This window comes from Talpa europaea (assembly GCF_964194135.1).
Source record: "Talpa europaea genome assembly, chromosome: 3".
Taxonomy (NCBI): domain Eukaryota; kingdom Metazoa; phylum Chordata; class Mammalia; order Eulipotyphla; family Talpidae; genus Talpa; species Talpa europaea.
This window is the reverse complement of record NC_140069.1, coordinates 58,796,599-58,824,426: the sequence shown is the minus strand read 5'-3', so window position 1 is coordinate 58,824,426 and position 27,828 is coordinate 58,796,599. Positions and strand designations below refer to the sequence as shown.

At 38.9% G+C, this 27,828-nt stretch overlaps 1 protein-coding gene across 8 annotated transcripts in view; it reads right to left on the bottom strand.

Moving 5' to 3' along the window:
• Window positions 1-27,222, bottom strand: part of NSMAF (neutral sphingomyelinase activation associated factor) — a gene marked incomplete at both ends in the record, with an annotated part of 63,663 nt that extends 36,441 nt beyond the window's left edge. For 7 of the 8 annotated variants that reach the window (XM_084230905.1, XM_084230904.1, XM_084230906.1 and 4 more), the window contains 6 exons: window positions 81-131; window positions 5,347-5,383; window positions 5,470-5,537; window positions 5,620-5,698; window positions 10,890-10,979; window positions 27,164-27,222. In XM_084230905.1, coding sequence (XP_084087031.1) covers window positions 81-131; window positions 5,347-5,383; window positions 5,470-5,537; window positions 5,620-5,698; window positions 10,890-10,979; window positions 27,164-27,222 — 384 coding nt within the window. The remainder of the gene's footprint in view (window positions 1-80; window positions 132-5,346; window positions 5,384-5,469; window positions 5,538-5,619; window positions 5,699-10,889; window positions 10,980-27,163) is intronic. The other variant, XM_084230910.1, reaches the window with a different exon arrangement.
• Window positions 27,223-27,828: the final 606 nt, after the last annotated feature.

Genomic DNA, 27,828 nt, shown 5'->3' with positions numbered 1-27,828 from the left:
AGATGTTAATGGAGTCACAAAGCCTTATTTCTCAAAATTACAATATAAATTACTGGGAATAAATGAAAAGCTTTACTTACCCTTTCTATTTTATATGGTGCAACAATATTGTGTTCTTTAATGAAATATACCTGATAAAGACAAATCAACACTTGTAAAAACCCAAAATTTTTCATGTTATGAATAAAATATAAATCAGGGTATTACAAATAGACGTTAAATCACAAATTCTACTTCCAAAATTATTTGCATTAATGTTACTATGACTTTTAAAGTTCTAATGTTAAAATAATAAATATTAAATTAAAAAGAGACTCAAGACAACAAAGCAGCAAACATTACCGATGAATAAAACATCAAAGAAGTTTTATGAATGTCATCTCCTTGTACTAAATAGATAAGAAAGCCTAGTCTTAGTGCTAGTTTTCTTAAAAAAATATGTAAAACAGCGGCCTCCCTGGTGGCTTAAGGGGTTAAATCTCAGCAATGTGAAGCTATCAGCAGCCACTGCAGCAGTTATTCAATCCCCAGCCAAGGAACTAACCCACATGGTGCAGCAGACCTCTCCTGTCTTGCCCACTGCTCCCCTCAGCAATGTATTTCAGTCAATCTGCCTGTTCTGCTCTTCACTGTCTCTGGTGAATCCCCTTATCTCCACCCCAAACCTCTGGCCTACACCCCAGCTCTTGCATGCATAAATAAATAAATCTTTAAAATTGGGTAAAACAAAGTCACTGTGATATGAAATATATTCACTAACAAAGATATTTCTTTTGATGCTCTCTGGTATTTTCATATGGTATTTTCTCATGTACTGACCTGTGTAATATAAATATATAATAACTATATCAAACAAGCAACACCATCCACAAGCCACCAACACCTTCTAATTTATCTCTGCCTTCCCTCCTATTCTAATGGACTTGGGCTCAATTCTGCTGGGATCTCAAGACTAGCCACCCAAAACTCTGCTTCTACAATTAAATACTGCGTTCTCTCCCACTGAAACAAAATCACAGATAAGAAGTCTCCCTTGGTCTCATTCTCCTTCTGCAGTTCTGTTCCTTTTTTGTGGCAAAAACCTCTTTGAAAGAGCTCACTGTACTTTCTCCAGAACCCACAACAGGTTTTTACCCTTCACCTTTCACCACATTACTGAAACCATCCCTGTGAGGGGCATAAAAGGTGCACAGTATTTCCATGTTGCCTTATCCACTGGCCAAGTCTCAAGATTTGATCAACCCTGTTTCTCAGGTCATGTGACAGAGTTGATGACTTTTCCGAAAGCAGATTTCCACTTGGCTGTCTAGCCGCTACTCTCTCCTGGTTCTCCTCGACCTCACCAGCTGTTCCTTCTGTTCTCCTGCAGAACCGCTCTCTACCCAACCTCTAATATTTTGGGCCTCCCTGGTGGTATCAGGGGTAAAGCACAGGACTGTGAAGCTGTCCGTAGCCTCTGCAGCATGAGTTCAATCCCCGGCTGGCCAGGGAGCTACCCACATGGCTCAGCAGACCTCTCCTGACTGCCCACTGCTCCCCTCAGCAGTGTATTTCAGTACATCTGCCTGTTCTGCTCCCCACTCTATCTCTGATGAATCCTCTCAACCTCCACACCTCTGGCCTGCACCCCAGTTCTTGCATGCATAAATAAATAAATCTTTAGGAAAAAAAACAAGAATGCTGCAGGGTCTTAGTCCTCTGACCTCTCCTTCCACACTCCCTCACATGGAAAGCTCATCCAGCTCCAGGGCATTAAAAAAAATCCATCTTTCCAGCCTCAGCCTCCTGTCAGACACCCCCATCCACTAATGCTTCTAAATGCCTGCCAGACTTCTTGCAGAGGTTGCATTCTCAACCCTGCCTAGTCTTCCCTAAGCTTCTTTACTATAATAAAAGGCACTACTATTGACCCAGTAGAAGCAAATTCCTGATTCTGTTTTCCTTTATACCATGAACTAATCCATCAGAGTGACTTTTCTTCAGAATACATCCAGACACTGCTCACAGCTCATCCTTCTGTTGCTACCATCCTGGTCCACAATACCTGGATTCTGAACACCCCTAAAGGTCTTCCTGCTTCCACACTTGACTCCATGAAGTATGTTCTCTGAACTCATACTCCAGAGAGATTTACAAACATGTACAAGTCAGACTGGGCCCACTCTCTTTCAGTTCTTTAATGGTTTTCTTCTTTTGTGTTTTAACTCCTTACAGTTGACCCACAAGGTCCTCCATGACATGGTCCCTGTCATGTTTTACCCATGCATACAAGAACCAGGGTACAGGCCAGATGCGCAGGAGGGTGAGAGGATTCACCAGAGACAGAGCAGGGAGCAGAACAGGCAGATCTACCGAAATAAACTGATGAGAGGAGGAGCGGGTGAGACAGGAGAGGTCTGCAGCACCATGTGGGATTCTCGCCGGCCGGCTGGCCGGGATCAAATCCACACTGCAGAGGCTGTGGACAGCTTTACAGCTCTGTGTTCAACACCCCATGCTCTATACTTTCTTCCTAGCACTCTCCCTTATGGCTATGGCCCAGGTGTACTCATCTCACTGCACCTTCTACCTGAGATGTTCACATCTCAGAGTTGTGGCCCCTGCCATGCTCAGTAACTGGAACATCACACTCGGAATAACTGCATGGATTACTCCCACATGTCTTCAAGTGATTAAGAAAGGCAACCTGATATTCTGTTCTTTATCCTGCTTTCATTTTCTTCATGGCATTAACCACTTACTGACATTATAGGAGATCCTTGCTTACTATCTGTTGCCCCCATTTAAAAGTAAAGTCTATGGAGAGAGATTTTGTCCTTCCCAACATATACAAAGCCTTGAATATAACACTTACTGAATATATGAATATTCAGTAGTGATGCAGGAGTTAAAGTCTCTGCGCTATCAAGCTATCACCAGCCAGTGCAACCTGAGTTTGATCCCTGGACAGGGAGCTGACCCACATGACATAGCAGACTTCTCCTATCTCACTTGCTGCTCCCCTGAGCAGTGTATTTCAGTAGATCTGCCTGTTCTGCTCCCCACTCTGTTTGTGGTGAATCCTCTCACGCCCTGCACCTCTGGCCTACACCCCAGTTCTTGCATGTATAAATAAAAATAAATCTTTAAAAATAAGTAAAACTGCTTTGTTTACACACACATGCAAAACCCCCTGTTTATTCTACTCACAAAAGAAAGTTTCAGGGGCCTCCCTGGTGGCTTAGGAGTTAAGTCTCAGTGCTATTACTGCTATGGCCTGAGTTCGATCCCCCAGCCAGGTAGCTAATCTACATACAACACAGCAGAATTTGCCTGTCTTGCCCACTTGCTCCTTTTAGCAGTGTATTTCAGTAAATATTCCTGTTATATTTCCTGCTCTGTCTCTGGTCAATTCCTCTCACCCCCCTGCACCTCTGGCCTACACCTCAGTTCTTCTACACATGATCACACAAACGCACGCATACCCCTGTGCCCATATACACACACACAAACACAATTTTAAAGCAAAACTCTAAAACTTAGAGGTAACATTTCTGAAACATTGTAACCTAGTAAGCAATCAAAAAAACCAACAACACATAAACTGCATTTTCTGGTTGTGTACTTAACCCAGGAAGCTTAAAATAATACTTGAAAGAGTAGCTTGTGTCTATGCACCCTTGACATTAACCTGATTTCCAGTTTAATATAAGACCTATTCCATAAACTATCAGAAGTAGCTGAGGTTAGGAGGCTTTATTTCTAAGCCTAAAGTTATTAAAATTTTACTAAATGTATGTATTTTAATGGAACTGAAATTGAAACCTTTCAAGACATGGACTTTCTTAGAACAAGGCCCCGGTAAAGAATGATACCAGAAATGACAGCACATGTTCGGACAATAATTGTTAATAATGGGGTTCCTTCTCTAAGGTGATACAGGTGCTGTAACTGTTTTCATATGTCAGTTAAAAAAAAGTGAAGTGAAAAAGAAACAGAAATAGTACCTTTCTCTGAACAAACAGAATCACCTAATCTGGTAACTCTTAGCTTTCACAAAATAATTTTTATTATCATTAAAAAATGTTCCATGGGTGCCTCCGTGGTGGTACAAGGAGTTAAGTCTCAGCACTATGAAGCTTTCACAGCCTCTATAGCATGAGTTCGATCCCTAGCCAGAGAGCTAACCCACATGGCACAGCAGGCCTCTCCTGTCTCGCCCACTGCTCCCCTCAACAGTGTATTTCAGTAGATCCACCTGTTCTGCTCCCCACTGTCTCTGGTAAATCCTCTTGCCTCTCCGCACCTCAGCCCTACACCTCACCCTTTGTATGCATAAATAAATAAATCTTAAAAAAAAATCCTCCATGAACTAAAAGTTCAGTGATCCAAATACCCCTGGAGAGACTTTGCTCCTAATGATTTCCCTCCTTGAGGCCCTCAATGCACTGTCAATGTTAAGCCCAGAAGTAAAGAAATCTTTGTATCTTTGTTTCCCATAGGTTTTCCCACATTTAATATGTCACAGGATTTTCTTTGAACACTTCAAGGAATTAGAGCTCTGCAGAGAGTTGAGACAACATTCACCTCCTCAACCCTTTCATTTTATTTTTCATTTTATTTTTATATTCCTCACACAATTGCAACCCCCTTATTTTGACCCCAATCCCTCCTTTCCCCGCCCCCCACCCCCCATAGTGTGTCTCTGGTTCATAGTTGTTTGTTGATTTTGATTTTTTCTTTCTTATAACAACCCTTTCATTTTAAAGATGAAGAATATAATGGCAGGTGACAGTCTCAACTCATTTTTTATAGTGTTTTAAAAATCTATAGTCCTTAACTATGGAACAGGAGTAAAACCATATTTTCATTTACCTCTGTATTGTAGCATTAAACACGGCACTGGGTACATAAATGTACACAGTTTAAATGTCAAATGAATAAAAGGTCATGGCCCCAAGTGACATAATTAGAGACTACACATCATGAGTAGCTAGCTGTCATCTTGAGTTAACCTGAAATCAATTTAGGAGGCTTGCACAGGCCTCCCCTTCTAAATGGCTAGGAGGCCACCAGGGGAACTACAGTCCTATTGAACTACAGTCCAGCCCTCACATAGTATCAGTACACTCTTGAGGACAAAACCACAAGCCTTCAGGAGTCACATATGTAATAAACATTAAGGATCTCATCAGGGATTATAACATTTTTTATTTCTCAGTTATTAAAATTTTAAAGCATTTAACCATCTATTCCAATGGTCTTCATTGAGAGCTCTATAAAATTAATAACTTCATCTTGCAAAAAAAAAATTGTGTGTATCTGTGTTTATTCAGGCTAGGAAAAAATAATTACTATGTCTCTTACCTGACTGAAAATAAGTGAAATTCCCCCAGATTTCTCCCTAAAATACAGATAAAAGTGATTAAATACATACAATTCTTTGGTAGAAATAAAATTAAACAGTTAGTATTAGTAACAATGGCATACTTTGCAAGGTGTTTATTGGCTCCATCTTCTCCATGTTTTCCTATTTTTATACAATCTCGCAAAGGAATCTGGAAAACATTGAGGAAATTTTTTTAAAAAAAGCAAAGGTAAAATGTAGGACTATCTCTGTTCATACTTAAATGCATTTACCTTAATGATGGGCTGGGATATTGCATCCGGTTCAAAAATAACTGATTTTGAACATATTTTTAAGGAACCTCTGATTTTCCTAGAGATCAAAGTACAATGGATTATTATCAATGAACATAAGAAAAGTCACCAAAGAATAATACATTTTAACAAGAAAGTAGATGACTAAAACATCAACTAATAAAAGATGAAAAACCTAATTAAAGAGAAAAGTATGAAAGGTTGGAAAATATAGAAAAATAATTTTCCTTACCTTTACCTCTCTAGAGGTTAATGAAATGTGCACAGATTGTAATTATGGTTTCATTTATTGAGCTCATCTCATGCGTTTTATTTTTATTACCTCATTTGTACCACATAACTACTCTGAGAAAGAAACAAAGGATCAGAAAACTGATTTTTAAGAAATACTGTTGACTTTTAGCTTCTTAAATCTGAAAGGACTATTCAAAAGGCAATAATGAATATCTAAAATTCAGAGGACAATGCTGATTAAAGGAATTTTTTAAATCTATAATTATGGAAAAACAACAGAGTTTGAATTTAGCACATCAAATACTTTAATGGTGATTTTGGGGTATGTTGGAATTCAGGAAAAAAAAAAAATTCCAAGGTAACAATTTTAAAGACTGCCTAATGCTAGACCATCAAGTAAATCAGTTGTAGACTTTACCATTTTCATCCTTTCCTGGGATGTTTATATGGTTTCCATAAGTTTTTGGTAAAATTTGTTTATCATTTTAGAGACAGTTATTAATTGAAACCAATATGGATCATTTGCCTGAGGCTAATAAAAATCTATACTTTTTTATTGATTGTATGACTTTTATTAATGATTAAATCAAGGCAACAGTTCATAATCAGAACACATGTGATGCAAATATTAACTTATTAAAAAATCATCTAAAAATTAACATTCAATAGTACATTTTGTCTACAAATAGAACTTCAAGACTCTTAGGTTCTTTAAAATAACTTTATGGCATTGGAATTTTATTCTAGCCATCCCTCGGTGCCCTAGTAAACAACACAGAATCTTCTTAACTGAAGCATTTATTTCACTTATATTCTAGAAAGAACCTGACTGCTTTCCTAGCTTCTATACCTTCTTACTTTCCCTCAACTCATGTAAATTCTTCCTCTACCAAAAAAACAAAACAAAACCAAACAAACAAAAAAAAAAACCCAAAAACTAGGGCCTCCCCGGTGGCCCAGCGGTTGAGCCCTGGGTTGCGAAGCTGCCCACAGCCTCTGCAACATCGGTTCGATCCCCGGCTGCTCCCCAGCCACCAGAGGGGGTCCCGCATGGCGCGCAGAACTCTCCTGCCGCCCGCTGCTTCCCTCAGCAGTGTACTTTGGTCCTTCTGCCTGCTCTGCTCCCCACTCTGGCTCTGGTGAATTCTCTTACCCTCCCGCGCTTCAGACTGTACCCAGTGCTTGTATAAATAAATAAATAAATAAATCTTTAAAAAAAAAATCGATATCCTTCCTTGCTTACAGATATGCCAATAGCTTCCTGCCCTACAGGATAAATCCAAAACAAAATCTGGGTTGGGCCTCTCCACCTCATTGTCAATATTTGTGATATATTAACTCTATAATCTAATCAAAATAATCTTGCTCATTTAGACCTTTTAGCTTTGTATATGCTATTCCTAGCCCCACTGTCTGGAAAAATACCAATCATTTATCAAGCTCTAGTTCAAATACCTCATCCCTGAAAAATTCACTCCTCTATCCCAATATGATAATACTTTTTGAAATCATTATGTGGGGTAAGAGGAGAAAATGGGGCTTTAGTTCAGATTATTCTGTGGATTAATTCTGATAAACTAAACACAAAATAGTGGTTCCTATTGGCATTTGCAATTCACATGCTGTATTTGGAAACACAGTATTTAAAAAAATCACACTGAGGAATTCAATTTTATAATATAAGAGCACTGGCCATCTCCTCCACCACCAGAGCAATCCTCCCTGTTTTTTTATGGGTAGAAAGTATTTACTTTAGCTTTCTTGCTTCAGTGCTCAATATAGATATACTTAAAGAATGTGAACACTCATTATGCTGAAGGTCATCATTTAACTTAGAAGTCTTCCTCAGAGGATTTTTTTAAATTGCTGATTTTATATAATTTTTCCATACCATTAACAGCATTTATTGAATACTTTTCTAACACTACAAATTATTAATAAGTCATTTTATAGAAATTTCTAAGCATATACAAATTGAAAGAATAAAAAATTCCCAAGTATCAATCACCCAGCTACTGCAATTACTATGGCTTATAGACCCCTGATATACTATAGATCCATTATTCTTTAGGAATTGAAATCTTGAACATTCTTTCTATATTTATTAGTTAGAATTTGTCAACAAAGAAGAACTTTACTTACCTACAATTTGGTTACCCTGAAGTACACTTTGTATTAGCAAAACAGGAAAAAAGCTTCATTTTTTACATTTAATTGTCAAGTTTCAGAAAAATGAGTTGGTGTCCTAATGTCCTTCAAAGGTAACTGTTTAGTGTATGTATGTGTATCCATTGGGTATGTGTGTGTGTGTGAATTCATGGTTTTAGCACTTCTGATACATTTTAATTCACTGAAGGCACTTATTTTTTTATGCTCAATTTATCCAGTTTTTGCCTGTTAACCTCTTCAAGTTGGCCCTTGTGACCTTTTAATTCAATTTTCAATTGCTTTTGATAGCTTCCTTTCTTATCAGTATGACAAGATGTTTCAGAGTCATCTCACACATTTTCTGCCTCAGACTCAGACTTAGTCATTTCTCCAAAGAGCCCTCATTCCTTTTAGTGGAAAGTGGTATTCAGAGATCATAATCACTGTGCTCACTGTTACCAGGTTAGTTCTAGGCCTTTCCAGAGGATAGAGTTAGAAAATACTTTCCCTTAGAAGACAAGTATACAAATCCATGTAAGTATTTTGAATTCAAATGAAAGATTATAAGGCTTTCACTTAACTCCTTTATTATTAAAAAAGTATATGAATCCATGTAAGCAATTCTAGTTCAAATTGAAGATTATAAGGCTTTTACTTAATTCCTTTATTATTAGATTTATGTCTCTTTTATGTGGAAAAGTTTGTTCCTGAAATTAACATATTATCTGCTTTATCCAACTATATAAATCTATGTGCATGTATATATGTTTCAAAATAATAATGCCAATAATTATTAATAATAATATGACTACCAAAGCAATTTACCACATCTTTTCGATTCTTTTCTACTTTAGGATATATCTTACCAGGGACACAGTTAAAATACTGTGTTGTGATGTTGATAACTACAATTCTTTTCCGTGGCTAACCTCCAAGTTTATGAGGAGTTAAGTTCATTTGTCTCATTTTCTTTTTGATTTTTAATATGTACTATTTCTCTTAAAATTTAATTCCATATTAAAAGATACATATAAAATACTTGTTGTTCCAAAGTGAAGATTACAAAATAAAGTAAATTTAGAGAAACCGAGTCTTCATGTTATCCCCCCAATCCCTCCCTTTTCTGGGTTGAAAAGTTCATGTTTTCTAAAATATGTAATATACAATATTATTAATTTTTTTAAATATACTAAAAAAACTGTCCCCCCTTTCTATTATAAGAAAGGTAGCATAAAAATACACAGTATTCAGCCCCCTATTTTTTGCAATTAATATATACCAGGGAGCACTTCTATATAGAACTTCTTCATGTCAATACTACAGCTGCACAGTACCATATGTAGACAACCATGGTTTATTATATCAGTTCCCTACTGAAATGTTTCCAGTATTTTGATATTATAAGTAGTGCTGTAATTAATAACCTTTTGTGTATGACCATTTACATATTTTCCAGTGTATCTTTGAAATATTCCTGGAAATTGCATCACTAAATCAATAGATTGATACATATAAGACCTTGCTAGATATTAACAAATTCACTTCCATAGGAATGTACCATTCACACTAATAATAACTTTTAAACTCAAAAACAGGTTATGGTTTTCTAGCTTATATTTGCATTTTAAAAACAAACGTATTTAATTTTAAGCAACACATTTTTACAATATAGGACGGAGGATACGAGATAAAAAGTTATGGAAGTAGGAAAAAGAATATGTTCAAGGAATAGTAACTATCTAATCTTATTGAAATGTTATGGAAACAGATATGTCCCGAGTTCCTGAACAAAAAAGCTAAATAATTTTTACTTTTTTATTTAAATAAATACTACTCAGTCTTTATCTTTTAGGATAAACTCATATAACAAAATTAAAGAGTTTCTCTAACATGAAAGCAACTTCCAAGTTGTGGCCAACAGTTGCCAAAGGGCCTCTCAAAGGAAATTATTAACAGATACACTTTTGCTGAAACAACTTCTGTCTTAACAAAATACTAACAAAACAAAACATTAACCAAACAAAACATTAACATTAACAAAACGAAACATTCCAACTTGGCATTTTAAACAAACAAAACACTTCATTACTTCATTACACTCTTTTGCAAAAGATACGACCAAAGAAACATCTGTTTTTGTAGTAATGAGTAGTAGTTACTAAAATAGCAAGAAAGCAGATTTCTCTTCTAGTTTAAGTTACTCATTTTGAAAGTGCTGATTTTTATACCACTCTGTGTTTTATGGTCATTAATTTGTAAGACCATAACCCAAATATTTGAGAATGTAATTACAAATGGGATGTAAGAAAAAAAGTGATGAAATGAATCAGAGACCTACTCAGGTGATTTAAGATACCTAAACAGTTAAAGAAATGAGAACAGGGCCTCCCTGGGGGTACAAGGGGTTAAGCACAGCACTGTGAAGCTGTCTGCAGCCTCTGCAGCACGAATTTTTTCCCCGGCCAGCCAAGGAGCTACCCACATGGCACAGCAGACCTCTCCTGTCTCACCCACTGCTCCCCTCAGCAGTGTATTTCAGTCAGTCTGCCAGTTCTGTTTCCCACTCTGTCTCTGGTGAATACTCTCATCCCCACACATCTGGCCTGTATCCCAGTTCTTGTATGCATAAACAAATAAATCTTTAAAAAAAAAAGAAATGAGAACACACTGTTTCCTAGATTTGAAGTTATAACAACAAATTATAAATCCCCTCTTCTCATTCCAAATAGGAAGAAAGGGGTATTTACATGATTTTAAAATATCAGACAATATTTAATTCTAATAATTTTAATATCGGACATGTTTAATTTTAAAATCTTAGACATCAAAAGGCTTCTTAGTCCATGGAAATCCAAAATCTTCCTTACCTTTCATCCTGACTGCCCCTATGTTGAACATGATTAGCTGTATGCTGTTCAAAGTAGTACTCCTCCAAGTTAAGCAGCAGCAAGGAAAATCTAAATTTAGACAAAAAAAAAACCTTTAATGTTTATTGTTCTTAGAAAGTATAAGGATATAGTATAGTAAAAGTGTCTTCCCAAAGTGCTTTTCCATTCATTAATTCGCCAAGTACTTATTAAGCCTTCATTATCATATGTTGGTGGGGAGGAGGCTACAGAAATATCTGCCTAGCAGGACTAATAACCACTATGCCCAAAACAGGAAGATTTACAGTTTTGTTTTTTTTTTAATTTATTATTCCTTTACAGAAACACCAGAATTCATGAACTTAAACTTATTCTTGCCTGAACAAAGCTTGGAACTTTCCCTCCTATTACATTATTATCCTTTGTTTCCCTTGAATGACACACGAGGCTTCCCCACCTCCTGTTTCCACCATATATTCTACCCTCCAATGTCATTTTTCAGGGTTATTGGGTTATTGCAGCCACATGCCTCTAAGAGAGACAGATCTTTAGATACCTCCCTGCAATAACCAAATCTAATGCTTTGTACACAATGGGCATTTAAACTATTTCTTTTTAAAGTTTTCACTCCTTTAAAATTTAAAGACAATTTAAAATACTAATTTAGTCACATGGCCACAGAAACAAATCTAGAACAAAGAGTTGAAAACAAGGGTTTTGTTTGTTTCATGATAAGGACCAGGAAACACCAATACATTTAGAGTTATAAGGGCAAGTGTTCATGAAATGGGTGGGACTTGAGATGGGTCTTGAGGTCCTGTGTGCTATAGAAAGATATTTACCTTAAAAATGGCGGGTTAAAGATAGGTTTTTATTTCTGTTGTTTCTGGGGACATTATTAAATGTAAGCAAAAATATTTTTAAATGGTAAAACCCACAGAACAAAACAAGTTGGGGAGACATAAAAACAGGTTACAGATACCAACAAATTTGTAAGAAAAGGAAAGCAGGTGGAAGAATGCAACCGTGTTCAGAAACCAGAATAGCAAATACCTCCTCCAAAGAAGGTATAACCAAGAGAAAGTCAACTCAAGTCACAATCTTCCAAAAATTTCCCAAATTATAGCTATCTGATACTAAGAAGGCCGGGGCGAAGTGCAGGGAGATGATTCCAGGTCTTAATGAGAGCAGCGGCTCAGATTCCTCCCCTGACAGCTATGTTTGCCTCACTCTGGTGCATGGTTTGTCTATCTAAAAACTTAAAAAAAGGATCCAAGTGTGAAAAGAGGGTGACTATGCAGGAAAAAAATAATACATGAACACTATCAGGAAGATATATACCACTTTAAGCAGTAATCTCATGGATTATTTTTGGAAAAAACAAAAACAGCCCCACAGAAAAGGGCTACAGATATTGGTATTTGAAAGAGTCAGGCCTCTACATCATCTGTTAGAGAAGAGGCATGCCCACAATGAAAAAAATTGCATGTTTTAATTATACTTACAAGTCAATGAACAATTCAAGATCACCACTCAGTTACATGAAGAATAAAACAAAACAAACACGAGAACACAATCTGAAGGAATAGAGAGCATGCAGATAATAGAGGAAAAGGTCAAAAGGCTTTAATTAATATCTTTACAAAGAAGAAATTAGATCCATAAAATAAGAAGAAATTGTTCATTAAAAAAACTGAATCCAAGGACCTCACCTGGTGGCGCAGGGAGTTGAACGCAGCGCTGTGAAGCTGTCCACAGCCTCAGCAGCACCAGTTCAATCCCGGCCGGCCAGCAAGGGTCCCACAAGGCGTGGCAGACCTCTCCTGTAGTGCCCGCTGCTCCCCTCAGCAGTGTATTTCGTCAGTCTGCCTGTTCTATTCCCCACTCTGTCTCTGGTGAATCCTCTCACCCTTCCATGAATCTGGCCTACACCCCGGTTCTTGTATAAATAAATAAAATATCCTTAAAAAAAAAAAAAGTTGAACCCAAAGTAAAATAACTCATAGATTTAAAACATTGATAGCAGAAACCAGCTTTAGTATCTTCTTTTTTTGAAAAAGATTTATTTATTTATACAAGCACTGGGTATAGTCAGAAGCGTAGGAGGGTGAGAGAATTCACCAGAGCCAGAGCAGGAACAGAACAGGCAGATTGACAAAATACACTGCTGAGGGGAGCAGTAGGCATGGCAAGAGAGGTCAGGAGAGGTCTGTGCACCATGTGGGACTCTCGCCAGTGGCCAGGGATCGAACTGGTGCTGCAGAGGTTGCAGGCAGCTTCGCAGCCCAGCGCTCAACCGCTGCACCACCAGGGGAGGCCCAACTTTAGTATCTTAATCGGTAACTTTTATTAGGCGCGCTTTCATTTTAAAATCCATGAACTGGAATTAATCATCGAAAGCTATGATTGTCACAACTAAATCTAAAATGCTCACTATTATGTATTCTGAATTTCAATATAATCATAAGAATTAGGATTGCTAGGAGTAGCCCTTTGATGCATCAGGTAATTTGAAGGAAGTTATAAATCAGAGGGATACTTACGGATCACCTTGTCCCTTATTTTCAGCTTCTATCTTAATGACTCAATACCCTTTGTGTGAGCTGAAGCAATGTAGCTCTTCCTTTTCCCTTTTGATGTCCCCCCTCCTTCTCTTAGAGAGAAAGTAAAATAAGTATTCTTCAATAAGACAACAGAATATACAAAGCACAAAGACCTATATAAACAACTAGTTCTTCCATATAGTTATTAAAATATACCATATCCTTAATATTATTAAGATACCCGTATTATCAAAAGCAATCTACAGGTTTAGTACAATCCCTATCAAAATCTCAGTAACATTTTTGGAGAAATAGGAAAGTCCTGAAATTCATATTGACTCTCAAAGGACAATAAATAGCTAAAACAATCTTGAGAAAGAAATGCAAAGATGGAAATCTCACAGTTTCTGATTTTAAAGCATGTTACAAAGCTATAGTAATTAAAGCAGTGTGGTATAGGAACAGAGACAAAAATAGAACAATGGGCTACAACAGACAACCCAGAAACAAATCTTCATGTATATGAGCAAATGATTTTTGATAAGGGATCCTAGGGCACACAATGGAGAAAGGATATTATCTTCAACAAATGGTGATTGGAAAACTGGATAGTCACATGAAAAAAAATGAACTTGATCCTTACTATACATCACATACAAAAACTAACTAAAAATAATTAAAGAACTAAATGAAAGATTGAAACTATAAAACTTCTAGGAAAAAAACACAGGGAAAATCTTCATGACATTTGATTTGGCAATGATTTCTTGTATATGATATTAAAAGCACAGACAATAGAAGCAAAAATAAACAAACATGACCATGTCAAATGTAGTAACTTCTATGCATAAAAAAATCAACAGAGAAAAGGCAACCTACAGAATAAGAGAAAATATTTACAAACCATTTATCTGGTAAAAAATTAATACCTACAATACATAAAGATTCCTACAACTCAACAATAACAAAACCTCAATTAAAAAATGAGCAAAGGACTTGAACAGGCACTTCTTCAAAGATATACAAATGAACAAAGAGTATATAAAATAATACTTAACATCACTGAACATCAGGAAAATGAAAATCAAAATAGCAATGAGATATCACCTCATATGCTATTTAAAAGTAAACAACAGGGCCTCCCTGCTGTCGCAGTGGTTGAGCGCTGGCTTGCGAAGCTGCCCGCAGCCTCTGCAGCGCCAGTTCGATCCCCGGCTGCTCCCCGGCCACCGGAGGAGGGTCCCACAGACCTCTCCTGCCGACGGCTGCTCCCCTCAGCAGTGTACTTTGGTCCTTCTGCCTGCTCTGCTCCCTGCTCTGACTCTGGTGAATTCTCTTACCCTCCTGTGCTTCTGATTGTACCCAGTGCTTGTATAAATAAACAAACAAATAAATAAAGAAAACAACAAAAATAGAAAATAACAAAGATTGGTAAGGATGTTGAGAAACTGGGATTGTAAAATAGAACAGCTGCTATAGAAAACAACATGGAGTTTCCTCATAAAACTGCTATATGATCCAGCAGTCCCACTTCCAAGGCAGAGTTGAAAAAAGGATCTCTAAGAAATATTTGCATATCCATGTGTTCACTGCAGCACTCTTCACAATAACCAAGAGGTGAAAGCAACCTAAATGTCTATCCACTGATGAAAAGACAAAAAAAAATATGGTTTATATTGTCATACCTTGCTTAACAACGTTTTGGTCAACAACAGACTGCATACACCATGGTGGTCCCAGTTGGCTATCCCATGTAGACTAGGTGTGTTGTAGGCAATACCATCTAGGATCATATAATTTCACTCTACGGTGTTTTCACAAATAACAAAATCACCTAATTGGTGTTGTTAAGCAAGTCATGACTACACCTACAGTGGAAATTTTTGTTTTTTTTTTTTTTTTTTAAAGATGGAAATTTTGAGGGCCTCCCCTGGTGGCACAGAGGTTGAGCGCTGGGTTGCAAGGCTACCCGCAGCCTCTGCAGCACCGGTTCAATTCCTGGCCACCGGCAAGGGTCCCACAAAAAAAAAAAAAAAAAAAAAAAAGGAAATTTTGTCATATGCACAACACAGATGAACCTTGAGGACATTATGCTAAGTAGAATAAGCCAGTTGCATAAAGACAAATGCTACATGATTCCACTCACATGAATTATCTGAAGTAGTCAAATTCTTACTAACAGAAAACAGAATGGTGGTTGCCCAGATTTGGAGATAGTAGAAAGAGTGAAGCTGTTCAGTGGGTACTGGCAAGATGAAAATGTGCACACAGTGGGGCCTCCCTGATGGTGCAATGGATTAAACACAGCACTGTGAAGCTGTCCCCAGGCTCTGCAGCACAAGTTGGATCCCCCGGCCAGCTAGGGAGCAACCCACATGGCACAGCAGACCTCTCCTGACTCGCCAGCTGCTCCCCTCAGCAGTGTACTTCGGTCAATCTGCCTGTTCTGTTCCCCACTTTGTCTCTGGTGAATCCTCTCACCCCCCCCACGCCTCTGGCCTGTACCCCAGCTCTTGTATGCATAAATAAATAAATCTTTTTAAAAAAAGAAAAGAAAAAAGAAAATGTGCACACAATGTAATCACACTTAGTGCTGGATTATACATTTAAAAATGTTTGAGAGGGTCTCCCTGGTGGTGCAGGGGTTAAAGTCTCAGCATTATCAAGCTATCACCAGCCACTGCAGCGAGTTTCATCCCTGACTAGGGAACTAACCCACATGGCACAGCAGACCTCTCCTGTCTCACCTGCTGCTCCCCTTAGAAGTGTATTTCAGGGCCTCCCCGGTGGCGCAGTGGTTGAGCGCTGGGTTGCAAAGCTGCCCGCGGCCTCTGCGGCGGTTCAATCCCCATCCCGGGTTGCTCCCTGGCCACCAGAGGAGGGTCCCACATGGCGCGCAGACCTCTCCTGCCGCCCACTGCTTCCCTCAGCAGTGTACTTCGGTCCTTTTGCCTGCTCTGCTCCCCACTCTGGCTCTGGTGAATTCTCTCACCCTCCCGCGCTTCTGACTGTACCCAGTGCATGTATAAACAAAACAAACAAACAAATAAAATAAATAAATAAAAACATGCCTCTATAAAAAAAAAAAGTGTATTTCAGTCAGTCTGCCTGTTCTGTTCCCCACTCTGTCTCTGGTGAATCCTCTTACTCCCTGAACCTCTGGCCTACACCCCAGCTCTTGTATGCATAATTAAATAAAAATAAATCTTAAAAAAATTAAAATGTTTAAGATAGTAAATGTTATATGCTTTTTAACCACAATAAGAAAGATTATTATATCAATTATTTTATAGCTAGTCACTATTTGGTAAACTAATTAAATCTTCCTTATTTGGAAAGACATGTAAAACATATGATGAAGGGATAAAAACAAACCATAGTAAAAAAGAAATAATGGAATAATGAAATTTTCTGAGTCCTTTTCTTTGTGCTGAAATGTTATACCTTAAAAGTTTTAAATTTTGTATTAAAAAATTACAATGAAGTTTCATGGTGTTACAAATGATTTTCAAGTTTCATGGTGTTACAAATGATTTTACTTCTATGAAGTAAAAAGTTCCATACTTAAAAAAAATTATAAACACTTCTATAATCTTATGATCTTTCTCAGTATTGTATCAAACCATACATTATTTCTTTAGGAGACTACCAGGAGGCTCTGACCCTGGTATATCTTAGTTTTCTCCATCTTTACAAATGTGGTGGCATTCTCTTTAAATAAATTTCCTCATTCAGCAACTCGACTTTCCTAAGAAGATGCTGTCTCATCGTCATGTCACCCACATTTTAAAGCATTCTACTCAACACTTAACCAACAACGTGGGTCAGCCCTCACACTTGCATTCAAAGCCACTCAACAATTGCTCAGCATACAGTTGATTAACAGTACTTATAATGGATCTAAAAGACTTTGCTAGTGAATCATTTCTCCAGTTTGGAGACCTAACACAGGCTTCAGTGTGCTGAGGACTGTGATGTGGGCTGGCTGGGGTCAAGTGCTTCGTGACACATGCACAGACATAGGAGAGGGCACACATCTCTACTCAAGTAACCCAACACCATTCTTGGATAAAGACTGACTTTAGAGCATACCACCTGATTTAATATGTTTGGGTATTTTTTATAAGCTTCCTAAATGATCTCTGAAACAATGAAAAATATTTTAAAATGTTGACCAGATAAGGGTAAGAACAGTCCTGTGAACCACCATTAGAAACATTCCCTTAGAAAGACATTTTGAACAGCAACCTCCAATAGTCATCGAAACTATTATTTCACCTAATATTAAAATTAATGTCTTCTCAATTCTGCTATTCAGACACCACAAAAACAAACATTATTTTATTCTCTGTTAATGTTCAGATAAACTAAATTTACTGCCTTTTTGAACTACCAGACAGAACTCTGTCCAAAGAGATTAGATTAGCATGACATGACTTCACACTGAATTCATACAGGAGACTGGTAACAACTGCTGTCATAGTGGTTTATAAATAATCTGTCTGATCTAGAATCAACACCAAACCTTATTCACATATTTTTTCTGAACCTTTCAAATTTCCTAGATCACTGAAACAATTTTGTGGTTCCACACTCAAACTCTTGCGGGAGCTTATTGGCAAGAGACATAAGCACATGGATGACCGCTGCAGCTTCACACATCTCATCAAAGTGCATCCTGTCATCTTCAGTCTGATGGTCAGTATCACTGACAGATAGAAAATTAGAGCCACTTCCTCTGTCAATGATCAATTTTACACTACTGGGCAGAGTAAAATTTATACTATCTAGGTAGCACAGCCTAGTTTTAAACACAACTTTAGGAAACTTTAAGCTTCTAAAAATTTATAGTATTTTTTTAAGCCACTAACTATTTGGGGTTTTAACTTTTATTATGCAAATTACATAGGTCTGTGACACCCTCTTACTCTGTCCTTGGTTGTTGTCCTTTGTATTTAAAAAGATAATAACTATAAGCTCAGGAAACACTACCTGTGCAACCACTGAAAATTTATTTGCTAGTCTAATTTTCTGTAACTTTTCATCAAAGATCATTTGGAGGTTCTAAATTATATTTCTGACAGTTTCACAAACTTCCTCTGTGAATAGCCTTTCTAGAACTGTCAGTTCTCACCTATCTTTTTTTTTTTTTCCAAAACTTTCCACATCTATCTTCTTAAAATCTAGATTCACTGTATAACAGAATCCTCCTTAATCCCCCCCCCCCCGGGTTTCAACAATAAATAGCTTCATCTGACTGCTTTTTCTGAAGGTTTTTGGTATTGCTACTTGACTAATTTCTCTTTAATATTCAGAATTTAAATAACATTTTTGTGTTTTCTGCCTAAAATACATTAAAATTTCAGCAAGGGAAGTCAAGGAGCTGTAATTATATCTTACTGAGCATTAAGGTCTCTGTCATTTTCTGTATTGCCACTTCCTGTTTTCAATCTACATCAGGTACGTGTCTTTCCACCCACTTGGGTGGCCTGTGAAAAATGAACACAATTATCTCTGTTCCTCTTTCCAATAAGTTCTCTGGGTTTTCTCCCTCTGGTTCATGGATTTGCCTGCCCATATATATCTTCTTTACATGCAAAGCCCACAGCCTCCCCTAGCAGGTCTTTCCTTTTGAATAGGTCTGTAGCTTTTTATCACAAGATGCCGATCTTAAGGACCATCCTAAAAAAAAAACTTCAGTAGCACGTATTAAATCATTTTATTATCCATGTTCTACACATTTGCATAGAAACATCTGTGGGACCAAATGTTATTTCTAGTCCCTGAACAAATTGTTTTCTCATGTAAATTTCTGCCCTCCCCCACTCCAAAAGCTTTTCTTCTCTTGCCTGCTATACTCCAGTGTAACCAATTTCACTATTTCATCTGGCCTTTTGATCTCATCACTTAGGAGTAAGTTTAAAGCTCTCTGTATCACCAGCTCAGACTCTAGGAAATTACATTATCCTCTGGCTATGAGATGCAGCTACTTCTTGACAAATATGGTTCAGATACTGAATTCCCTTTCATAGATACTATCTATAAAGCCAGCTGTTTCTATTTTCAAGTCTCAACTAACAACAAGAACAAATGGCGAAAATATCACCTATACTCTCATAGTCTTTCAATTTCCTCCTCATCAAGGGTCATAACCCCAGGTGATGCTTCATGCACTTTGCCTATACCAGGAAGAAGATAAAGAATGTACTCTGAAAAAAAAACAAACCAAAAAGACGAATGTATAATCACATTATGTAAAATGGTGTTTCTCAAACTTTCACGTCTGCACAATCATGTAGGGATTTTGATAAGCTGCAGATTCTGGTGCAGTAAATCTGGGATGGAGCCTGAGATTCTGCACTTGTACAAATTCTTAGGCGATGCAGATACTGCTGCCCCAGGGTCACACTTAGAGAACAGAGTTTAATACCCACAAAACTCAGGCACCAATCATTTCTGACTCAGTTTAAACTTCAGAGGTAACATTAAAGCAAGCCCTAGTCTAGTACTGAAAACAGCAGTGGCATGTCATGGTGGAAAAGGGGTTTGGATTTAGATCAGTGAACATTTGTTCTAGCCTTAGTTAAGCTATGAATTAGCTATTGGACTTTCAGTCCATTTACTTTATTTACTTAGGAGTCAATTATAAAATTAAGGGGAAGGAGGTATAGATGATCTCAAAGGTTCTTTCTTAACCATTGAGTTTATAGATTTATTAAATAAACCTGGGTTTAAAGAAATGAGTAGGCATTCCATTTCAGGCTTTATTTCAGAGTAATGTTCAGAGAAACAATCTCAGTACAGATCTCTAAAATTGCAGGCTATATTACTAAAAAAAAAACTTTTCAAATGCATGGCTGAGAGGATGGAAAAGCAAGGGAAAGTCTTAAAAGAAACAAACACAAACAACCAACAGTGGAGCAGTCTTTTGCCCTGGGAACTTTGCCCAATACTTTGAGTAGTAGAGTTCCTAAATTCATTAGGGCCCATGTGCCCCCTGAAGAGAGTTAGGGGGGTGAAGAGGCATAGGATGGAGAAAAAGTCAGGTGGAAATAAAATCAACCACCCCACCTACCCTAGAGGTAGTAGGCTGGATCTTGATTATGGGCTGGGAGCAATTAAGTCTTTCTTGATACTCATAAAGCAAATGAGGGAGTAAAATTAGTGAATGATGGTCAGTATAGACAACAAATTTATTTTTGGTGTTTGTTTATTCTGAAAGGTATGTTTAAAAAGAGAAAAGAGGACCCCTGATGGTACAGGAGTAAAGTATCAGCGCTATCAAGCTATCGCCAGCCAATGGGGCCTCTCATCACGCCCCCACGTCCTCTGCCCCCACTTCTGACCTGTACTCCAGTTCTTTTTTTTTTTTAATATTTATTTACACAAGAATGGGGTACAGGCCAGATGCACCGGAGTGTGAGAGGATTCACCAGAGTCAGATCAGGAAACAAAACAGGCAGACTGACGAAATAAACTGCTGAGGGGAGCAGCAGGCGAGAGAGGAGAGGTCTGCGGTGCCAAGTGGGACCCTCACTGGCCGGGCGGGATGGAACCCGCGCTGCGGAGGCTGCGGACAGCTTCACAGTGCGGCGCTCAACCGCCCGCGCCACCAGGGAGGCCCTATACTCCAGTTCTTGCATGCATAAATAAAAATAAATATTTTGAAAAAATAAAAAGAGAAAAGAACATCAAAGGTATGACAATGGAACAGACTTTTTTCAAGAATGAACAGCAGTTATAAATGATCCAAACAGAACTATTAATTAAAAAATACAGTAACTGAAATTAACTTAATGGGATAGGTAACTAGAGAGAAGATGAGAACATTGTAAGACCAATTTAACCCACAATGCAGTGCAGAAAATAAGGATAATTAAAAGAGTCATTATGAGGCATGAAAAAATGGGGCAGAAGCAACAGTCCAAGAGTTAAAGTCTTGGGCCAAAGTTTGCAAAACTGTTTGTTTTAGGAACCCCAATCAGGGCAGAGGAGTAAAAAGAAATCTCTATATAGACAAAGAGTAAAACAATACAAAGAAGAGATCTTAAAAACAGTCATAGAAAAGACAGGTTACTTACAAAGAACAATTGAGACTTAAAATATTATTGGTTTGTTTCAGACTGGCCTCCCACAAAGCTCCATGGAAACCTACTATGGTCTGTGTTTAAGTCACATTACTGTGTTCAACCACAAGGTTTGGAACCCAGTACTTAAATCATACCAGAGAAAAAGCTGGTGGTTCTCTAACCATGACCAGTGACAACAAATCCTGCTGCTATCCTGCTACATCACACAGGCTCCGCCTCAAACCAAAAATGGTGAACCGAAGTTCCATCACAGGTAAGCTCTATTGCATTCTGGCCCTTGATCACTCCAAGAGATCCTGGTGTCTCCTGGAATCTGAAGCCTGACCCTGCCAGGTAACTAAGTGCTACATCTGGGGAGTATGTCATACCAGTTACTGACCTTTTCTCTATTGAGTTTCCCCCTGCTGCTCCACCAAGACTGGCACATATTCCCTGGCCATTTGCACAGTCTTCAAAATGCTAAGAGAACTTATACGTCTAACAAAACAAGGGCAACAGAAAGACATGTTCAGGGCCTCCCTGGTGGTTCAAGGAGTTAAGTCTCAGCACTCTGAAGTTAGTGACAACCACTACAGCACAAGTTCGATACTGGCCAGGGGGGTGACCCACATGGTGCAGCAGACCTCTCCTAACTTGCCCTCTACTCCCCTCAGCAGTGTATTTCAGTATATCTGCCTGTTCTGCTCCCCACTCTGTTTCTCCACACCTCTGGAAGCCAGTTCTTCTATGCATAAATAAATAAAAATAAATATTTTTAAAAAATGCTTCAAAGCTAAAGACACACAGACAAAACCAAAGTAAAACCATGGAAAATTCTATAAACTGTAAATAACAAAAGAAAATTGATGTAATTATGTTAATATAAAACAAAATAGAAAATGCATCATTACTTAGAATTAAAAACATCACCATTATTGCTAAAAGATTCAATTTGTTAAGAAGATATGAATTCTAAACTTACATAGACTTTTAATAGCTTACCCTGAAGTGTAAAAAGCAAAAACTGACAAATACAAGGCAAAGGTTGTATCAGAAAGCATACTGATAAGTCAATCAGAAAAAAATCCTTAAGGAAACAGAAGATCTAAATACAAGTCTAACATAATAGACATGTAGAATATTATACCAGTATTAATAGTATACATGTATTTTCAACTCACATCAAATATTTGTGAAAACTGATGGTATACTACATAGATAACTTCAAAGAATTAGTACTATATTAACCTTATTCTCTAAATACAAATTAAAAAATAAAACATAATTTTCAAAATCTATGGGTTAGAAATATTAAGATAGTTCTAAATGTCTGATGGGCATATGATGAAATCAAAATATTTAAGGGCAAACAGGCAAATGAATCAATTAACTGGCTAGTCTCATTTTATACCATGTTAAAAATTTTTAATTAAAATACTGCAAACACACTGAGAATGCATTAATGGGTAGGTTTGTGTGTCTTCTCAAAAGGTGGCCAATTTAACAGAAGTTAATTTGAGAGAGAGAGGGAAATAAGTTCATAGACTAGTAATGCATCTTGAGTAAAGTCAAGGTAAATTCTAAGTTAATGAAAATATTTACAACATTTATTTCTTCTCCCACTGTTTTTCTGATAGTGTAAGAAAAATATGCCTTTATCAATTTAACTTATAGTTAGATAGATTTCTTTGACCCATCAGCATTCCTGACTACTGACTACTGATTGGGTAGATTATCTTCATTTTCAATACCTGGCAATTCCCATGTCACTATCAAAAGAATGGGATGCTCAATCTAAGAACGATTAAAAAGGAGTAAAACAACTCACTTTGCCATTTCAATAAGTATTTTTACATCAATTGATAAACACATTAATGGATATTTAATATCAGCCAAGAAACTTAGTTTTTGCATAACCAAGAAAATTATACACACATGGTATGGTTAGAGTAAAGCTGAAATCTAAGAAATGCCTATAAAGAAAAGAGGCAACATAAGTATGACTCCAATACAGATTTATATTTTCTCCTGAAATGAGAGCTTATAAGCCACTACTAAATAACTTGCTCTACATTATAAGAGTAGGAACAGGCTGCCATTATCTAAATATCTGTATCACCCGACAAGAAAATAGCTGTCATCATCCAACCACACCATTCCTAGATATGAAGAGAAAATATATTTAACAATTAGCTTGCTCCTAAATCTTAAAATAGAATTATCTTCAATAGCAGCAGCTTGTAGAATAAGCTCAGCTGCTAACCAACAGTAAACAGCTGTTGTTTCCAACAAATCTAAAGAAGTTACATAAATTATCTATTTAATTTTTTCCCATTTACTTTAATACTTACACAGGATATTTTACCTAACCAGTAAAATCAATGTGATTCCTGTGATTAAGTCTTAACCAGGGTACAAGTGTACTTAATATGAATGGCCCAGTATCTCTTGGTTTTCTAGTTCTACCACAGAATTTCTGCACATCCTCTATTACCAGAACCACTGTAGAACTATTCAAACAAGAAACCAGAAAGTAGGACTGCTATGTTTACCCCAAAAAAATTACATGCCTAGTGAAATTTAAATTTCAGATCAATTACAAAAATGTTTTAGTATAATTATGTACCAGATATTGCATAGCACATATTTATACAAAAAATTATTCATTGTTCATCTGAAATTCAGATGTAACTGGGTGTTCTGCCTTTTATCTGACAACTCTACCAGAGATCCATCCTCTATTACCTCTACTACATGTAATCTCCCACACCAAGACCTGTCAATTCTACCTTCTAAAAACACCTAAAATCCATCCATTTTTCTCCACACCTTTGCCACCAGCTAGGTCTAAGCCACCAATCCAAGGAACTCCCAACTAGTCTCTCTGCTTCCACTTCATAGAAATGCAGCAGTATTTTAATACTGAACAAAATAAATGCTAACCTCAAGTTTCTTCTTTTCTGGGGTAGTAATCTGGTAGCTGTGGAAATCTAAAATCTTTAAAGTAGCAATGAGAAGGGTCAATGAATTCACAACTCTGTTAAGGTGAAGCCTTTCATGAATGATGTCTGAAACAGTCCCAAGGAAAGTTTTCTTCATGCTGCAGCCAATGACCTATATCAATTATTTTGCTTTGATGTTTATTGCCACAAAAGAATGACACTCCAGCCCCCACAAAAGGTACAGAAATGATAAATTTGGGACTCAATAAAGTTGTTTTAAAATATTCTTGTCTTTCAGAATGAATGCTAAGATTTGTAAAGAGACTGGTTGAGCCTATCTGACTCTCAAAGTCCTGTCATTCAAATTGATGTGCTTGGATAATATCCTGAGTAGAGCATGCCCATCAGCCCAAGATTGCAGAGTCACCAGAAAAAGCAATAAAGAAGATGGGCAGTCAGCAAGCAGAATGCAACTTTTCAGATGACTGCTGACCAAGAACAGTTGCTGCCTCCTGCCTGACAAATAAATGTTTTGGTTATGAAAGCTACAGTTATCTCAGAGTGCTGACCGCCCGCCTGTCACACTGAATGATCAATAGATGCCTACAAAGCAGACTATACATAGAATGCAGGTGCAGGCTTTAAGGTCTATGTGACAATGCAGAACTGCACAAGCTAACCAAACGAAATGCAAATTATTTCCATGGAAATAACTAGCAGATCGAAAGAAAACAGGCTTTACTGTATATTAAGGAGGTCACAGAATTGTTACAAATGAGCCTCACATCATAGAACATGAGCAATTCAAGTGTTTCAAAGTTCTTACAGTGTAAAACTGAAAGTTCATCTATTTAATACAAAATACTACCGTGTCTTAATGTTCTTGGTACTGAACAAGGGGACTCTTTTCACATGGAACTAGCATTTCAAATTAACTCAGAAGAGACTCAAAAGTGTTGATTCAGTTATTATTTATTAAACAAGTCTTTCTATGGCTAAAATCTAATCACACACCATAACTATTCTTAGGAGCAATATCCAAGCTATAGTTTTTGGTGTACCTTACCTTCTCTACAGTAGGAGAATGAAATTTCCAGACTATAGATATCCTAGCCAGGCTAACATCAGAGATGACAGAAGAATATTACTGTTTGGAAGAAATGTATGTAAAACATCTATAAACAAATGTGAATGCTGCCAAGATCACACAAGCTGTAAAGTCTGCATTTGTGTTTCCATGTATAATCTGTTTTGATGTGTCCACTGTGAAAGAACTTCAACTGAAATGGAATGCAATTATATAAAATGGAAAGTCTCCAGCATGTGTCCTCAGGAAAATAAAAAACTTGAGGACTGAGAGCTGATTTCCAATGTCTGATCCAAGGACATAAAGAAAAAAGGGCAGGTCCTGTTGGTCTTGCAAAACAGGCTGCGTTAAGCTTCGTTTGGCTGGGCTGATTTTGCCTGTTCCCAAAATTTTTAAAGGTGCTCTCTTGTTTTTGATTCTAACAGGCTCTAACTGAACTCAACCTTTTGCATTCCTACATAAATACAGACTACCCCAAATCCTCAAAAGAAACCCTCAAATTGCCTACAGTTTGCTATAGTTTGCTTGTCCAGGACTGCGGTTCCTATTCTATTCCCAAGCTTATTTTTAAATTTTGAACTTGCCTCAGTTTACTTTTTTGAAAGTTGACACCCCAATCATACAATATGAGGGCACTTGACCATCTGCTGCTAACAGCACTCCTAGGAAAGTGGCTTGCACAACCAAAATAATATTTGTATAATGATTAATTCCCAGTTCATTTTCACACCTGGGAACAGACTCAAGGTTCAACAATTAGTCCCCATCACCAGAAAAGCACTGGGAAGTACACTCAGAGCAGAAGTGAGTTTCATATCATTCCCTTGGAGACTGAGCATCCCAAACTCTGAAACAGCACCGCTGCTGTTCCAGGACCCCAAATCCCCAGATACCGGTGATAAGGACTGCCACGCCTCACAGTGCTTCCCCACGCCAGCCTCCAAACACTTATAATTTGGTCCGTGGCTCGGAAGCAAACGTCTGCTTTTCTCAGAATAAGCTTTCCCGCGGCCCGCCCGTGGGGCAGGGAGCTAGTCAGGCATTTGCGTTGTATCAAAAGTTTGCAGAAAAAAGACGCGGTGCCGTGGGTCACCCCCGTCTACCCCCACAAGTGGGGATGGCGCCTGGCTTGCCGGGACCCGCTGCGGGTTAACTGCGGGAGTAGGGGGCGTCCGCCGAACCCGCTAACTTACACCCCACCCTGCCAGCCCCTCCAGAGAAGGCCGGGGCTCCGGTGCTAGGCGGCGCCCCAACGCCCCTGGCCCCAAGCCCGCCCGAGGGGTCGGTCCCGGGCCCCGCGCGGCCTCTTCCGGGTGACCCGCCTGGGGCTCGCGGGCCGGCCGGACTCCGCCGCGAGATCCGGAATGGACCCAGGCCTCGGCCTCGCCCTCGGTTCCGGTTCGGGCTCCCGGCGTTCTCGGGCCGCGACCAGGCCCCTGGCCTCTGACCCGGATCCTGGGCCCCGCACCCGCTCCGGCCCCGGGCTCTCCCAGGCTCCCCACGGGCTCCCCGACGCCGGCTCCGGTCCCTCAGGTCTCCCGCCTGGGCCCCCACTCCCAGTCCGCAGCCGGGCCCCCGGCCTTTGACCCCGGCCCTCCCGCCGCCGCCGCCGGCCCGCTGGCTGGGCGCTCACCTCTCCTTAGAGTAGAGCCGCAGCTGCTGCTCCTGCTGCTTCTTCCGGATAAACGCCATGGAGGGAGGGCCGGGCGCGGGCGGGCGCGGGGCGCACGGCTCAGGCCCCGCCGCCGCCCGCCGAGGAGTCTGGAGGAGTCGCAGGCAGGTCCGGCCGCGAGGAGAGCGAGCTACCGGCCTGGCTTCCCGAGCGGCGCCGCTCGGCGGCCGGGCCCCCGATGCTGCGCCCCAGGGCCCGCGGCGTCCGGGTCGCCTCACCGCAGCATCTTCGCGTGGGGACTCCGGCGGCGCCGTGACTCAGGCCCGGAGGAGGGGCGCGCGGTGACCCAGGGCGTCCCGAAACTCAGGCCAAGCCCAGGTGCTGGCCGAGAGGCCGGCCTGGGATGTGTCCTTCCCACTGCACTGGCCGCCGTGCTGCGCCTCTTGTAATATTTTATGCAGGAAAACAGATGCTTGCCCATCAACCATAGATAGCACTTTCTGGCCACAGGGACTCGAAATAAATGTTTGGGGCCTTCAATCTCTTGGTATTTGAAATAATCGGTCGCCTGACTGCTTAGCTTTTTCTAACAATATATAACATACCAAGCAATTCACCCATTTAAATGGTGCTGTTCGGGGGTTTTAGTATAGTCATTGATGTATACAACTATCATTACAGTTTTG